General features: G+C 63.6%; 2 protein-coding genes across 3 annotated transcripts in view; one reads left to right on the top strand and one right to left on the bottom strand.

Moving 5' to 3' along the window:
- The window catches only part of Pex14 (peroxisomal biogenesis factor 14), a 148,696-nt gene extending 143,648 nt beyond the window's left edge, over nt 1-5,048 (top strand). Inside the window, exons 7-9 of the mRNA XM_005404016.2 lie at nt 49-146; nt 2,553-2,644; nt 3,946-5,048. Of these exons, the coding sequence (XP_005404073.1) occupies nt 49-146; nt 2,553-2,644; nt 3,946-4,390 (635 nt within the window). The 3' untranslated portion in view covers nt 4,391-5,048. The remainder of the gene's footprint in view (nt 1-48; nt 147-2,552; nt 2,645-3,945) is intronic.
- Nucleotides 5,049-10,238: 5,190 nt separating this feature from the next.
- Nucleotides 10,239-16,651, bottom strand: part of Casz1 (castor zinc finger 1) — a gene marked incomplete at its 5' end in the record, with an annotated part of 52,597 nt that continues 46,184 nt past the window's right edge. The window contains 4 exon segments of one of the 2 annotated variants that reach the window (XM_013504268.1): nt 10,239-12,705; nt 14,341-14,631; nt 15,047-15,188; nt 15,317-15,468. In XM_013504268.1, the coding sequence (XP_013359722.1) occupies nt 11,588-12,705; nt 14,341-14,631; nt 15,047-15,188; nt 15,317-15,468 (1,703 nt within the window). 2 annotated transcript variants of the gene reach the window in all.

The following is a 16,651-nucleotide window of genomic DNA, read 5'->3' as shown; positions in this document are numbered from 1 at the left end:
GAGGAGGTGACTGTGGGCGCTGACCGGACACCACGCTCTCATCCCCAGTGACCCAGGTGCAGACGACGCTGGCCTCCGTGCAGGAGCTGCTGAGGCAGCAGCAGCAGAAAGTCCAGGAGCTGGCCCATGAGCTGGCCACCGCCAAGGTACCTGTCCCTGCACGCGGCCCCCAGCCCAGCCCGTCTCGCGCAGGCATCCCCGCGCACTGGGCGTGGCCTCTCACCTCGGAGGCCGTCCTTCCTGTCACTTCTGCCTGTGGACCTAACGGCAGCCATCGCCGTAGATGTGGGGCCTCTCCGCCTGCAAGTTAGGGTGCAGCGCCCAGCCCTGCAGGACGGAGTCCAGGGAACGGAGGGGAGGGGCAGTGCTGGTGGTTTACCAGCACCCCCACCGAGGCCCTACACACAGGCTTCCCAGGTTCAGCAGACCCATGAGGAACTGGAACCAACCAGGGTTGGCCGAGGCCATTCCTTGCCTCGGCACCGAAGTCTAGGCAGTCCTGGCAGGCTTGGGTTGCAGATCACGCTGCCTGGGTTAGAAGCCTGCGCTGTCCCACCTGCCGTGCGACCACAGGCGAGTTGCCTACCTTCTCCACGCCTTCCTTATCTGTGGAAGGGAGCTGTTGAGCTACCTGCCTCATCGGGCAGCTGACGTGCTTAGAGCAGGGCTTGGTGCAGCCAGCTCCCAGGAAAGCAGCCCAGGGTTCTGTGGGTTGGTGACAGCATCGTCCCTGAGCTGCTGGCTTGGACAGGTGGGGCCCAGGAGGTGGTGGCCTGGTGGCTGCATGACATCTTCTGAGGGTTTTACCCAAGCTGCTGTTAGGGGAAGCCACCCCCATTGTAGAGCTAGATTGCACAACATGAACACGGGCGTCTTCCACCTCCGGGGGCACTAGGTGCCCTTGTGAGAGGGTCCCGACGTGGCCCCTCCGCTGCACACCCCACACAGGTGCTGCCAGCTTCTTCCTCTGGCTGCTGGGGCCACGGGCTCCCCACAGGCAGGCGGGTGGGTGCGAAGCAGCCTCTCTCCGTTATCTTTCGGATCAGTGGCCTGCCAGTGGCCAGCAGCCATTCCGGAAATTGGAAAACTGTTTGCAGGCCTCGCGCATTAAGATTAAGACCACATGTTGCGCCGTGCGGAAGGCGGTCGGCCTCGCTGCCCTCTTCCCTGCTCCCCGTGCCGAGCTGGGTCCCGGCCTGGCATCCACCCACATGTGTGAGGGCTTCAGTTACCCATAAACCCGGGTCTCGGAGCTGTGTTTTCTCAGCTGTAATGTAAGCTTTTATATCTGGCTTCCCAACTCCTACTGGAGCACTGTAAAAAATTAAAAAGAAGAGCTTTAAGTAATTAAAAAACCTACATAAAACTGAAGGCTGTGAGTTTTCTACAACTGTTTTTTAAAGAGACTGGCTAAAAAGCCCCAGATGTCAGATTTTATTTCTAAATCCAGGCATCTGGCACCATATGCGTTTGGAAATCTGAGTCCTTTGTAGGCCGGTGAGTGGAAATTGCTCCCTTGTTAATGGGCTCCCGCAGCTTTCAAGGTCTCGGGGAAGCCAGAACAGTGGCTCCTGGGCCCTCACTGTCTGGTGGTCTGGCGTGGGGACCCCTCGGGGTTGAACGAGGGTGGCGGCATTTGCCCGCTCCTCCCTCCGCTGCGGCCCCTCTGCGGACTTCCGCCTGCCAGGCTGTCCCTGCCCTGGCCGCGTGCTACGGCCACCCACGGCGGCCTGCCATGTGTCAGCTGGCGGGAAGAGCCTGGGGTGTCCCCGCGGCACATCAGGCAGTGCGTGTCACCCGGCTGCCTGGGCATTTGAAGACAGCAGAGGTGTCTTCAGGGGGCACGGCTCTCACGCCAAGGCCACGCCCACAGAATTGGCCTCCGTACCCCTTCCTGGCCTCAGGGGTGCTGTGTCACTGCTTCCGTGTCCCGTCTGCCCCAGCGGGCTTTGCCCGAAGTGAGGAGCGTCGAGGAGACGCCACTGCGGTGTGCGTGGCGGGATGGTGTTCCCGGGCCTCTCCCCCGAGCCCCTCTGGCTGCTCAGCCCACTGCCCACCCCACAGAGGGGCTGGGGCCGGGCCGGCTTCCAGGTGGCTCTGCACACAGCCTGAGGGAGCCCGCAGTCTCGCAGTGCAGCACAGCACGTCGTGGGGCACGGCCTGGCCTCCCCATCTGGGGACCGGCTCGAGGCGGTGCACCTCTCAGCCCCCCACTGCTGCCTGTGCTGGCGATTTCTCTTGGAAGGGGGTGGGATCTCATTTTAGGGTGTGGCTGGCACAGCGACGGTGCCTGTCCCCCAGTCGTCACACCAGGTCCCACTGCAGCAGTGTCTCTCACACCTGTGACACCAGTGTTCCCTGAAAATGATTTCCTCATGTCACTGGGTGTCCGGCGTGGGTGAGCTTGTTTTAGGGGTGCGCACAAGCAGGCCCCGAGGGCAGGGGCAGAGCCTTAGCGTGGGGCGCCCCATCGGGGGCCTCCTGAGCTGTAGCCGCCCACACCGGCAGGGGAGGCGCTGCTCTGAGCCGCGCCCCTGTGCTCCCTCTTCCAGGCCACCTCGTCCACCAACTGGATCCTGGAGTCCCAGAACATCAGCGAGCTCAAGGCGGAGATTAACTCCCTGAAAGGGCTGCTTTTGAATCGGTAGGCGGCAAGGCCTGGGCTCTGGATGGCCTGCGGCGCGGGACCGGACACTGTCTCCCGGGTCCCCGCCGGGTGCCTGACCAAGTGGGGTGTTCAGGCATGGGGCTTGGGGACCCACGGGACTTGTGCTTTCCCTCCCCTCGAAGCTCTTTCCCACCACAGGGTGACGGTGTGCGCCACCCGCAAGGGTGTGGAGGCACACAGGTCCCCAGGCTATCAGGCCCAGCCGGGAAGAGTGAGGCGGGCAGGTGGCCCCTGAGCGAGGACCACGGCAGCTCACCCTGTTCTTCCTGAGCCCCAGCAACCTCAGAGACAGCTGTGCCCAGAGGCGTCCCCACCAGGGCCGCTAGGGAGAGTTGTGCGGTTGGATGGTCCCCGGCCTCGCCAGCTTCCTTGGTGTCTGCTGTCCCTCTGCAGGGACAGCACATTTTTAGCAGTGTAGCCACTACTGTAGGCTGCCACCATGTCCTGCTTAGTTCAGGACCATCCTAGATACGAAGCCAGAAGTCCAGTGTCCCCGGAGCCTCTCAGAAAGCGTGTCCCCCCACAGGATGTCCTGCTGGACATGGTGGCTGCTCGGGGTCCTCCCTGGCTCCACGGCAGCTGTGGGAGGCAGACAGCAGTGGAGGGGCCCACCTTTCAGGTACCCTGAGGAAAAGCACAAGTCTTCCGTGCCGTGGCCGAGCTCAGGGATGCCCCGGGCTTGCCGCTGGGGGACCTCCATTCCCCCGTTGTCCAGAATCTAGGTGACAACTCCCGTGTGGCAGGAGCCGAGGGGGAGGAACTGCAGGTGGGGTCTGTGTGTGTCACTGAGAGGTGACACGGGTGCAGGGGAGTGGCTTGGGGTAAGAGGGCTGCTTCCAAGTGCAGTGCTGGGGACACTGGCAGCGTAGGGACAGGGTGAGGGCTTTGTCCCCTTGGCAGGCAGAGGTGGCCTGCATGGCCAGGCTGACCTGACCCTCGACGCCCTTGGGGGGGGCACTGAGGTGGGTAGAGCGGGCCCTTCACCCCCCAGGTATCGGCTGCAGGGGCCGGCGAAGTACAGTGCGTCACCTTTGGGTTCTGACATCCCTCACCCCTTGGGCAGGGCCAGGTGCCAGGCTCCCTGCTGCCACCTTCTCCGGGCTATAGAGAAGTTGGCACCTGGCCGTGGTGTCCTGAGTCCCCTCCTGGCCCTGGGTACGAGTGGGGGCAGCACTGTGGGCAGGGCAGGGCAGGGCCATCCCGCCAGCTTCTTGGCTGCTGGAGCCACGGTCCCCAGGTGACCCGCCTCTGCACTTCTGTCTCCCTCCTCCCACCAGGAGGCAGTTCCCGCCGTCACCGTCGGCCCCCAAGATCCCCTCCTGGCAGATCCCTGTCAAGGCGCCGTCACCCTCCAGCCCCGCAGCCGCCAACCATCACAGCAGCAGTGACATCTCCCCGGTGAGCAACGAGTCCACGTCGCCGTCACCCGGGAAGGAGAGCCACAGCCCTGAGGGCTCCACGGCCGCCTACCACCTGCTGGGCCCGCAGGAGGAGGCCGAGGGTGCGGTGGACGTGAAGGGCCAGGTGCGCATGGAGGTGCAGGGCGAGGAGGAGAAGCGGGAGGACGAGGAGGACGAGGAGGACGACGTGGGCCGCGCGGACGAGGAGGACGTGCTGGGGGTGCAGCGGGAGGACCGCCGGGGCGGGGACGGGCAGATCAACGAGCAGGTGGAGAAGCTGCGGCGGCCCGAGGGCGCCAGCAACGAGAACGAGCTGGACTAGGGCCCCTTCAAGGGGCGCCGGCCGCGGGTGGCACTTGGCACCAGCCCCGCCCTCTGCCCACTCTGGGACAGCGGCTGGAGCTGCGCCATACGAGGTTGGTGTGTGCCCAGCAGCCTGTCACCTCGGCCTGGTGGCCCTGGCCCAGTCCCCAAGGCGGGCGGCACCCGGGCCTGGGCTCCAGCCCTGCCCACCCTCCCGGGCCACGCCCCATCCAGGGCATTTGCCAAGTGTCTTGACTAACGTGGCACTGTGCATGGCACGAGCTCGTGTTGTCACCGCCTCCTCCTCAGGGGGAGGAGCTGCAGTCCCTTGGTCTCTGCTGTCCCCTGGGCCTGGCCCTCGGCTCCTTCTTTGGCGTGTTTCCAACAGCCAGAGCCCTGGACTCACTGTCCAGCAGCAAGGGCCTGCCAAGCCCATCCCACGTGCCCTGCCACCCTCAGCCAGTGGCATCGCCCTGCGCTTGTGCCCTCCTTGCCCTGCTCCGCCCAGCCCATGGCGAGACGTGGTCCCCGCTACAGTGGAGCGGTAGCAGGGCCTCCTGACCCGGGCCGCGCCGGTCCTCCCGGAAGCACGCGTCCCCCTGCGTGACCACCTACAGGTTCTGGAACATGGGCGAGACTGTACATAACTGTAATAAAGACGAGTCGCCACTACCTAACTCCCGCCTGTGGCTCCTCTCTGCCTGTCACCCCGGGACCCCGCAGGAGGTGCCTGCCCCAGTGCCTCAGGGGACCGGGAGGCCGGGAGGGGACCCATAAAGCGAGGGTCAGGGCCGCGCTGCCCTCCTGCCGCGGGCCCCGTGCTGCTCGAGTGGTGTCTGCGGGGTGACATCCCTGGCCAGCCCCGGGAGGGACCTCCGTGACTGTATATAGACCTGCTGCTGTGAGCCGCGCGGGAGCTGGCGCTGCCTTCCTTAAATGGTGCACATTCCCCAGCGAGCCCGGAGCGAGCCGACTGGGGCTCCTGCTCGTCCTCTCCGGCTCGGCCCGCCCCTCCCCTGCAGCCTGCAGGCCGGGCACCGGGGCTGAGGCTCCTGCCTGGCTGTGCTCCTCAGGCCCTGTACGGGCCAGGCCTTGTGCCCGGGCACTGCCGGGGCCCCGTCCCCCTGTGGGCACGGAGTGAGGTGCAGACCTGCCCCTCGGCCGCCCAGCTAGCCATTGTACTGAGGCGGCCTGAAGCCACATCAGCCCGCTGCTGGGCTCAGTCTGTTCTGTCCCCATGCCACCTCCCCTGGGGGCCTGTGAGGCTGCGGGTCACCACGTTCTGCACGGTGAGCCCCCCTCTGGGTGTGGCCGGCAGCTCTGCCCTTCTTGCTCGTCACCTCTGTGACAGGGTCAGCTCTGTGCTCCCTAGGAAATGAGTCCAGGTGAGAGCGCCTGCTGACCTTTCCCTTTGTCCCGAGCCCCCTGAGTCCCTGGAAAGCCAGGGCTTCCTGGCTCCTAGGGGGCCAGCCCGGCCCAGCCCCGAGTGGGCCCGGCCTGCAGCTGGTGAGCCTGCTTCCCACCCTCCGGCTCGGGCAGCGACTCCGCGGGACGGGCGCCGGGGCCCGGAGCGGCACTGCCGGGGATGTTGATGGCCATTTATCATCCGCTGTAACTTCTGAGGTCCCTCCTGATGGCACCAGAGGGAGACCTGGACGGAAGCAAAGCCCCAGCCGCGCCAGTGCCTCCCGCGCCCCTGGCCCCTGCGGGAGCAGTCCGTGCAGGAGCTGTGCCCGGGCCGGCGCGACACACAAGCTCGGGGCGAGGGGCCCAGAGCCCGGGGCGCAGGCCTTTGCCCTCGGGTCCTGAGCACCAAGTTCAGCTTTTGAGGACAGAGAGGCTGGCGCGACTTCAGGGAGAGAAAAACCCCTCCCCAAAACGGCGTGAGCGCTGCCTAATAAAGGCAGCTGCTGGACGAGGGAAAACAGCCTTTGAAAAAAAGCCTTTCATTAGAAAAATAATGCATTTCATCCAAATAAGGTAAAAACATTCGGAATGGGGCAGAATGAGCAGCAGGCAGCGCCTGTCAGGCCCTTTCTGGAAGGGGGTGGATTATTAAACTCAATTACGATGGCTTTTTGTAAAGGGTCCTTTCGGAAAGGACCGGGCCTGTGCTCGAAGGCCACCGGCACCATCCTGACCCCTGCGGGCTCCGCGACCCCTTCAGGCCCCGTCCATCTGGGACACCAGGCCTCAAGTGGCATTCGTGCCGCCAGGGAAGAGGTGGCGGGGGCCTGAGCAGCCTTTTGTCCCAAGTCCCAGGGCCGCTCAGGTGGGACAGGGCACTCTGGGTCAGGGAAATGGGCTGCTGCGTTTGTACCCCAAAAAGTGCTTTTTAATTACAGAATTCCGTATCCGGTGTTCTGGGAAGGGAAACCTTACAGGAGGGGACAGTGAGTCTCCTCCGCCCCGCAGAAGCCATCTCCGGGCCCAGCACAGATGTTTGTCCGCAGGAGCTTGGCCTGTGGGGCGTGGGTGTCACTGCTTCTGTGGGTGCCACAGTGACCCAGAGTGTGGCAGTCAGGCTTGGTGGGGACCCTGGGGCTCCCCCATGGGAGGGTGAGGCGTCCCAGAGGCCGTGGCCGGGCTTGGCTGTCAGTGGCTCTTTCTACCCCTGCGCCAGCCGCACTTCCCGGGAGCTCACCTGGCTGTCCTGCCCCGCGGGGACAGCTAGGCGAGGCCCGGCCTCTGTTCATTGCCTGCAAGGCCGCCAGATCCTGGTGCTTTTTGTCTTCTTTCAGTACTGGTTTTGGACATGGAACCTTCGAACTGAGCTGCACCCCAGCCCTTTTTATTTTTTTATTTTGAGACAGGGTCTCACTAAGTCCCCAAGGTGCCCAAGCTGGGCTCAAACTTTCCATCCTCCTGCCTCGGCCTCCTAGTGCTGGAATCACACAGGCGTGCCACCATGCTCAGCGGATCCTGGTGCTGTTGACGACCCTGTGCTGGCCCTGCTTCTTACAGGCCTGACCTGGGCTTGGGCTGCCACGCTCTCTCCCCTTCCCTGTGGCCGCAGCCTGGGCCAAGGCTACCTGTGTGGCCAGGGCTGCCACTCACGACAGTGGGGTGGACAGTGTGTCATGTAGCTGTGTCCTCGGCAGGGAGCAAGTGCTGTGGGGAGGGCCAGGCAGCTGGGCTGAGCCTTGAGCCTGTGTCGCTGGTCCTGGCCCGTGCAGCTTACGGAACTCCTGAATTTGCTCCAGTTTAGGTGAGCAAGTATCTCACTGCTGCAGCTAATTAAGTCCCAGAATGAAAACACGTTTTACCACTTTCCTGCTGAGGACGCCTCCCGGTGAGCCGCCAGGGCCTGGGCTCCCTTCCGGCTCCAGGGTGGGGTGGGCGGGGCACCCTACAGCCACTTGGGCAGTGTCTGATCAGGGTATGTCCTCCTCGTGCCCTCTGGGGGACAGCAGGCAGCCTAGGCTCCTTGCAGGGAATCCCTGGGACTCGGGGCCCCTCCCTGGGCCCATCCTGTGAGGGGCCCAGCTGGGATGCTGGTCGTGGAGCCCCTCGTTCCCCCGGGGTCTGCTAAGGTCTGTCCAGACCCAGAAGACCTGGGGGACAGAGAAGACTGACGGTTTGGGGCTCTGGTCAGGGTCAGCAAGCTACCCCAAGTCCCCTGTCCTTCCTCTCCGGGGTCTCCAGCAGCTGAGGCCAGGCCCTGTCCCGATGCCTGCTGTCCCCTCCAGGCGCCCTGTGGCCGTCCCCGGCCGCACAGCGCTGGCTGCCACCCCCGGGCTCAGCTCGGCCTTGGCTCCAGGCCTCCTCCGGCCCCACGGGAGGTCGCGTGGCCCACCAGCGCCTGCGAGGCTCCAATAATGGCTTTAATTTGTTGAACTTGTGTTTTATCCCATAAATTAGTCACTGTTTTATTTAACAGAATCGAGATATCCACAAACAATAGGCGAGTTCCAACTTGAACATTTTAATAAGACTGAAAAACTGTATTTTCATGTCTGCTATGAACATATTTATGTAAATAGCCTGTGGCTGCCTTCCAGGAGGAAGCGGAAGGGATCAGCCCGGGAAGGGCCGGCCGCGCCGTGGGGCTCGGCGGTGGGAATGACACCAGGCCAGGGTGGAGGGGCAGAGCCGCCGCTTGTGTCCCCGGTGGTGCCCGAATATACTTGGTGCAGTGAGGGGGCAGATGTGTGGCAGGAGCCCATCTCATGGGCCCTGCACAAGCGGGTGTGACATTCCCGTTGGCAGGAGCGTGCCAAGCCGGCAAGACACTCCTCAGCATGGAGGACAGGGATGGGGACCGCACATCCCCTCCCCGAAGCCCTGGGCAGCTCTGTCCACCTGGAGCCAGCGGGGCAGGGGATGGGACAGGGCGGCCAGGGCCCTCTAAGACCTGCGAGCAGAGAAGACCCCACCTGGCGGAGCCCTGAGCCCCGGTGCCACCTGGCCCTGCAGCTTGGCCCGGAGGTGACAGGCCCAGCCCTGGGTGCCTCGCTCTGTCACCGTGTGTTCCAGGCAGCAGCCTCGCCAGCATCCGGACTGGATCCGGGTACGCAGCGTTCCTGGCCCGGGCAGGTCCCTGCAGGAAGGAGGAAGGGGCGAGGGACAGAGGGTGGCCCTGCCAAGCACCAGCCCTGTGGCCCCAGCTGGGACGGGACAGGAGCGGCCAGCCAGGGAGGGAGTCCAGGGGAGGCCTGGGGCAGTACTGCCACCTGGTCCTGCCGGCAGTGGCTCCAGTCAGGGCTAAGGGAGGAGGCCCCCCTTCCGGCCAGGCAGGGCCTGTACTCCGCTGTTGTCCCCGCTGTTGTCCCCAGCGGTGGGAAGACCTGGCCCGATGCCCGGGGGCAAAACTGGTCTGCCCCCCCCTCCTGCCAGGCTTGAAGCGGACCAGCTCCTCCCCGCCCCACTGGCGCATGAGGCCTGGCCGGGTTTGTGCCATCCCAGACAACTGGGTCGATGCCAGCTGCTTGGGGGTGATTTTAAAAATAAAAGATAACTTGATGGATTTTTTCCAGTTTTTATTGAGTGAAAATGTCAAACCTTGCATCAGTCATGCAAAAAAATCAAATAAATAAAACACATATATTAAATTTCTAATAGCACTAAATTCAAGTGGAAAAATATTCAGTTCTTAATAACCAGGTGCCGAGGAGACCAGATTCAAGTAATGAGAGCACACGCTGTTCAGTTCGGTTTCACGGTCTGCGCTTTCCTGTCTCAAAACCTCTCTATATATCTCTATATATCTATATATGTATATACATATAGATATATACACACATATGTGCATACATAGTATTTTATATTTATATATATACACATACATAGTTATAAAACATTAAAAAGAGCATTGGTGGATCAAGCATCGTTTTCCCCACAGAAAGAAAATAAAACAAAAATTACACATTAAAATTCGAAATGAGCTAGCGATGGCTTATAGTCCCTAGTGTGCAACATGAAGGTTACAAAGGCGACTTCGCACTGTCCGCATCTTCTTTTTTCTTTCCTTTTTTTTTGTTTTTGTTTTTTGTTTTTTTTTTTTTTCTTGGTTTGATTTTGCTACATTGAAAAAATTTTTTTTCCTTTATAAAACTTCCACAGACACAGGGTCCCGCGGGAGGGCGGAGCCTGGGCCAAGCTCCACAGCAGCACGGGCACTCACAGGACTCGAGGGGGGTGGTGGTAGGGGCATGGGAATCCACCCGCTTCCTGTCGACTCGGTATGCTGTGACCGCCCCTCCTTCCTCCCCGCTTCTCTCCAGTTCGGATGGGCCTGGCTTTCTGGCTGTGGGTGGCAAAGAGGTCACACACACACACACCAAAAAAAAAAAAAGAAGGGAGGCAGAGGCAGGAGGATCTCTGCAAATTCAAGGCCAGCCTGGACTACATAGTGAGTTCAAGGCCAGCCTGAACTACATAGCAAGACCCTTAAAAAGAAAAGAAAAAAAAAAAGGGAAAGAAGGAAAGGAAAAGAAAGCCATGCTCTACTGGCAGGGTCCTGGGAGACCTCCGGCCTGGCACCTCTGGTCACAGCCCAGGCCTGGCCTGTGGCCCAGCGAGGTGTGCGTGCAGGTGAGCTTGCATGGTGCTCGGATGGCCGGTCCACCCCCAGGAAGGGATGTTTTTGAAAAGGGGACCGAATCTGGGTGGACCGTGCCAGCAGAGAAGCACCCCAAACAAAATAATAAAACAAACTGGAACAAGAAGAAGAACGCCCTACAAAGCCACACATATAACCGAGAGAAAACTCAAACGTTAAATTAACTACAAACTTGGATCAACAGTAAGAGTCTGTTTTTCTCGTCTCTACAAAATTCAAGTTAGAGGCTGGAATCGCGCGGCTCCATCAGTGCTAGTGAAGACAGACGGCCTCAGACCGCTAAGGCCTCGAAATCGGCGCCGCCCACACCCGTGGGGAAATTGCACTCAGGTCTCCAACCCCGGGCTGGTCCGGAGGCGGCCTGCGCGCTGCACCCGCCTGCTTGTTATTTGTTCTATGTAGAATAATAACCTTTACAGGAAAAATACTGTACAACTTTCTGGTATCTTTTCCCACTCTGAATATTAAAGCCAAAAACAGTCGCATCCTTCCTGTTTGCACCACCAGCATGGCTGAGACCCCGGCCCCACCGCACGGGGACCCAGCCTCCATTTTGGGGGAGTGGCTGGAGTCACCTCACAGACCTGACCCCAGCCCGGGGGAGGGGACAGGTGCAGCAGCCAGGCGCTGGGCCCGCTGATTCCAGGATTCCCTCCACGTCCCTCTAGTGTCACCCACGCTGGCCACCTTCTGCCCACCCTCCCCGGGGCGAGGGGGTGTCTTAGCTGCACTTAAGGGGGGCCCTGCTGGAGGCTGCAGGTGCTGGCTGCCCTGGCAACCAGGGCGGGGTCCCCGGCGTCCCCGGCGCCCCTGGGTCCTGAGCAGGGGGCAGTCTGGCCGGCGCGGCGTGGTGGCCGTGGGGTCCGCGCCCCGCCGGCCCTGCCTGTCTCCGCCCGGACAGGAGCACCTGCGGTCTCCCTGAAGCTCCCCAACCTCAGCCGCGCGGGGTCCTCGGGCGGCCCCGTCCTCCAGCCGCTGAGCTGCGCGTCCGGCCCGGAGCACCAGGGGTCCCCGCCTCTGTCCTGAGACGGACTCGGGGTCCAGAAGCACCGGCGGGGCGCGGGCACCTCCCCTCCCGGGTCCGGACGGGCGGGCGGGCGGGCGGAGGCTCTGTACAGAGGGCAGCGTCACAGACACAGCAGGGCGACCCGTGCCCTAGGGCGAGGCTGCGGCGGGCGCAGTCCCCGGAGTGCCCAGGGCCGCCAGTGCCGGGGCCTCGGCCGCCGCCTCGGGCAGCGACTCCTCCGAGTCAGTGCGCAGGTCCTCGTCGTCCTCGTCCTCCTCGTCCTCCTCGTCCTCGTCGTCGTCCTCGTCGTCGTCCTCGTCCTCGTCGTCCTCAGCCTCCTCCTCCTGCATCTCCAGCTCCTCCTCCTCGTCCTCCTGCGAAGACTCCCCAGCGGCCTGGGCGGCGGCGCCGGCCGGGCCGGCCACGGGGGGACCCTCCTTCGGGCCAGAGGCCGCGGCCGCGGCGTCGGGCGGGCCGGGGTCACCTGCGTCACCCAGCGCCAGGCCCAGGCCAGCGGCTGCCGACTGCAGGAAGAGCAGGGACCCCCCGGGCGCGGCGCCCAGCGCGAGCGCCCCGTCCAGGCCCCCGGGCGAGGGCGAGGGCGAGGGCGAGGCGGCGGGCGGCTCCCCGCGCTCCTGCTTCTCGTGCTTGCGCTTGTGCGAGTCCATCTGCGACATGCCCACGACCGTGTGGCGGCAGCCAGGGTAGGTGCAGTGGAAGTGCGAGCACTTGAGCTTGTACTTGCAGTCGGGCACGGCGCAGTCGGCGCTGGAGCTGAACTGGCAGAAGCCCGCGGCGCTGATCACGTCCTGCTTGCCGTGGTGCTTGCGGTGCGCCGTGACCTTGGTGCTGTCGGTGCAGCGGAAGCGGCAGCGCAGGCAGTGGAAGTGCGTGCTGGTGCCCGAGAACGGGCAGTCGGCGAAGTGGCAGCTGAGCGAGGCCTTGAAGCGCTTGAAGTCGTCCAGCACCAGGTTGTCCACGCGGTCGTGGTGCTGCGCGTGCTTGTACATGTGCGTGCGCCCGCAGAACTTGTAGCCGCAGTTCTCCCGCGTGCAGTGGTAGTGCGTGACCTTGAGCGAGAACTGGCAGGCGGCGTCCTTGCAGTCCTCGTAGAGGTCGAAGCGCCGGAAGCCCTCCAGCATCATGCCCTCGTCCAGCATCTTGCGCGAGGACGCCGTCTTCCGCCGCTTGCCGAAAGGCGACATGTCCTCGATGATCCAGAAGCGCCTCTTGGCCCCGGATGCGGTGGGCATGGAGATGGTGTTCCCTGGGGAGGGTCGGGGGGTCAGCCCAGGACCGCACCACGCGGGCCGATCCCGCATCCGGCAAGGGAGTCCCGGGCTGTCCCTGTCCTCTAGGCCGCAGGCCTCCTGGCGGCCCTGACCCGGTCTTTGGGGAGGCCGTGCTGCTTCCCGGCCCGCATGGCTGGGGCACGGGACAGTCGCGGTGCTAATGCAAGCTGAGGGCATCTGGGTGGCAGTGTCATTACCCAGGCTGGACTGGGGCCGGGACGCCGTCACACGCTTGCCTGTAACAGGGACAGGCCGGCCAGCTGCCCGGCTGTGTGCACAGGGGACCTGCCTGCGCGCCACGGGGCTGCCGGTCCCCCGGCCAGTGGGCTGCACCTCTGCGACTCTGCTTGGCACCAGAAGGTTTTCTGTTTGTTTCTGGTACGGGGCTTGAACCCAAGGGCCTTTGCACTGAGCTAACCCCCAGCCCTTCTATTCTTTTAACTTGTATTTTCATTAGTACTCATTTGCACTATGTAACAGTTATATTCATCCTTTTTTTTTTAGTTTTTATTCTGAGGCAGGGTCTCACCAAGTCACTAAGGAGTCCAGGCTGGGCCTGAACTTACAATTCCCCTGCCTCAGCCTCCCAGAGTGCTGGAATTACCGGCTTGTGCCACCACGCTTGCTATAGCAGAAGGTTCCTCAAGGTCCTCCTGTTGGCCCCCGAGCTGGCCTGAGGGGCTGAGCCTCAGGAGCCAATCACCCGGAAGGCACTGCTGCCCTCCCTGCCCAGGGCCTCCCCCGGCCCAGGGCCACAGAAGGGGCTCGGTGGGGGAGCACCCCGCAGTGCCCACCCCGGCCCCACACTGCTTCCAAGGCAAGGGCCTGTGGCCAAGGACTCCGTTACCCCGTTCCTGGGAGACAACAGCAGCTACAGCCTCCTCTGGCTGCTGGGAAGAGGCAGCTGCCCTGGCACTGCCCAGAGCTCCAGAGACCCCAGACTCCGCCTCACCCAGGATGGGGACTGCGCGGCCTCCCTGGCCTGCCTAGAACTCCCGGCCATCACTCTGCCCGTCTGTGGGACAGGCCCAGTCACCTGTCCTTGGCACACAGAGAGAAACCAGGGACAAGGACGGGCTAGGAGTGCGGGAGGGCTCAGCTCGGAAACCCATGGGGGCCTGCGGGGGCCGTGTGGTCTCAGGCCACAGGGCGCAGCCGGTCACAGCGGCAGTGGGGCTTTCAGCGTGTCCTGCTCGCTGCCATCCCCCTGGTGCCCTCAGTGTGCGCTGGGAGGGAGTGGGCAGACAGGCGGGCTGGGTGACACCTCCACCCGAGGGCCAGGAGCAGGCCAGGGATCCCGCAGGGCCGGGGCTCAGGACCCCCAAACGCGGGCAGGTCCCAGATGAACGCTGAGAACGGCAGGGCCAGCCTCTGGGCGCACTCGGGCCGGGCTGTTGCCGGGAAGCAGCAGACCCTGAGGGAATGAGCCGGAGGCCCGCGGAGCTGTCCCTGGGACGGGGGCCGAGCTCTCGGGCCTCAGGGGTGCTTGCCTGTCAAGGGGGCAGGGAAGCCCTGTCCTCGGCTCAGCTGGCCACAGGGGGCCGGGACCTAGAGCACGACCTGGAGCACCGGGTGGGGGCAGACACTGCGAGAAGGCGTGTGCGAGTTACCTGCGGCATCCTGAACTAGGGGGACGTCACTTTTTACTGGAGTTGGAGTGGCAGTGACGGGCGGGAAGCTGCTGATGGGGTGGGCCAGGCCCCGGCTGGCTCCGAGGCTGGCACCGAGCAGAGAGTATGAGAGACAGGACGGAGAGAAGAGGCATGGGAGGGGGGGGAGGGGCGGCCGCAGCACAGCCGGGGGGAAGGACGGAGCCAGGGGGGGCTGCGGAGCCCCGCGGGCAGCCTCGTCACCAGCGGCAGCAGGAGGAGGAAGAGGAGGAGGAGGAGGAGCCGGGCAGCCTGGAGAGGTGGAGAAAGCAGAAAACAAAACAAAACAAAAAGACCAAAACAAAGAAAAAACAAAAAGAACCAAAATGAGAAACCCGATGGCGGAAGCAAGTATGACATGAAGATGAGTGGACAGATGAGCAGAGAGAGGTGCGACACAGAGGGGGGGGCGGGCGGCCAGGGCGGCGGCCGTGTGCCAGGCGGGCCTGCGAGGGCTGGGCTGGGTGCGGAGGCTGGGCCCGCTGGCGGGGGCCAGGGTTCTCTCCTGAGGCTGCAGTGCAGGGCGGAGGGCAGGCGGGCGGGCAGGACGGCAGGAGGCGGCGAAGCAGCCCCCGGAGCGGCTGGCCTGCCGCGCTGCCCCGGCCCGGCCTCCACCCCAGGTGGACACAGCAGAGCGGGCCTGGGGCCGGGGCCCGGCCGTGCTCACCTGCCGCAGTGCTCTCGTTGCCCACCGGGGTGCTGGAGCAGCTCCGGTCCATGGTGGATGACTCGGAGGAGGCGGCGCCCGGGCTGCAGCCGGTGTAATCCATGCCCTCGTCTGTCTCGGCATCCAGTAGGCTTGGGGGCCCCTGAAAGGAAGCAGGGGTCCCTAAGGAAGTTGGCCACAGGGTTCTGCCTGTCACCTGGGCGGCATGGCCCTCCGCCCGGAAGCAAGGGTGGCACGGGCCACACACCTTGCGGAGTGCTGGACTCTCACCTGGGACGGGGGCACGCGGTCGAAGTTCTTCCCCAGCATCCTCCGCATGTGCTTCCGGGCGTGGGAGGTCATCTGGTGCTTGAGCAGGAAGGAGAACTGGCAGCCCTCCCGGATGCAGTGGAAGTGGCTGTTCACCTGGTTGTACTTGCAGCCTGCAGACACGCCCCACCCAGTGTGAGCTGCCCAGCCGGGCCACGCCCATGCCCCGGCGTGTGTCAGCTCTGTCGTGGGCACGGGGAAAGTGAGGCCAGCAAGGGGGGTGCGTCTTACGAGGAAGGCTCACATCTGCCTTCTCCCAGAGGCCCAAGGCTGCCCAAGCCCAGGCTCCCCAGGCCTGGCACAGAAGAATGTGGCAAGAAGGCCCCGACCCTGCCTCATCCTCCAGGAGGCCCAAGCTCCGGGGCAGGAGACCTTCACAGGCCTGCCCATGCGGTCAGCCACTGCCCAGCAAGCCGCCTGTCCCCTCACCGCTTCTGAGGACCTGGGGTGGTGCCTGTGCCCCCGACACTGGCTGCCGCAGCTGGCCTCCACCCCACCCCCACGCACCTCTGCCCGGCCTGAGAACAAACAGAGCAGGCGGGACTGGAACAGCATCAGCAAGGGCAGGTGAAGGCCTGCCCGTTGCCATGGCACCGAGCTGGCCAGGTGTCTCATATCATCCCCCAGCTTTATTTGGCCCCAGCTACCACCAAAACACCCAAAGTTGAGTAAATAATGGCAACTACAAAATACTTTGACATCTGTAAACTGAGACCCAGAACGGCGTAGGCCACTGAGTGTTGACACATGTTGCCATGGTTACTGGCCCTCTCCAGGCCAGGCAGCCTTTCTGAATTAATACTTGAAGGAAAAGTTTGTTTCCTTTCTTTTCTGGCAGTTGACTTGGACTATCTCGCCCTTCACCGCGGGAGGGGCCAACCCCCCCCCCCCCCGAGACCCAGCTGCCATGACCACGGCCCACAACAGGCCTGGCCAGCAGCCCGGAGCCTCTGTCTGCCCCACCTGCCCCCCAACTTCTAGTCTATTCCTGGGAGATTCCTGGCACACATCTGCAGGTGTATAACTGTAGCTCCGTCCTGAGGCAGGAGGGTGGGCTGTGCCCTCTGCCTGCTGACCCTTGAGCCCTCTCCCCAGGGCACCCAGCAGCTCGGGCCGGCAAGTTCGGCAGCAGCAGGGTAGACCCCGAGGCATCTGCTGCGAAGCGCAGGGCTGTGTGTCCTCCTCCTCACAGACCTGCGGCCACCTCCTTCCTGAGCCTCCTACCCCCACAGGTGCTCTGGGGGGCCCACAAGGTCCTTGGCTGCCCTCCCCAGGTTCCAGCACCAAGCCCAAGGC

Source organism: Chinchilla lanigera, unplaced genomic scaffold, assembly GCF_000276665.1.
Source record: "Chinchilla lanigera isolate Chin_1 unplaced genomic scaffold, ChiLan1.0 scaffold00085, whole genome shotgun sequence".
NCBI lineage: Eukaryota > Metazoa > Chordata > Mammalia > Rodentia > Chinchillidae > Chinchilla > Chinchilla lanigera.
The sequence above is the reverse complement of the archived record's forward strand: the minus strand, read 5'-3'. Positions and strand labels throughout refer to the sequence as shown.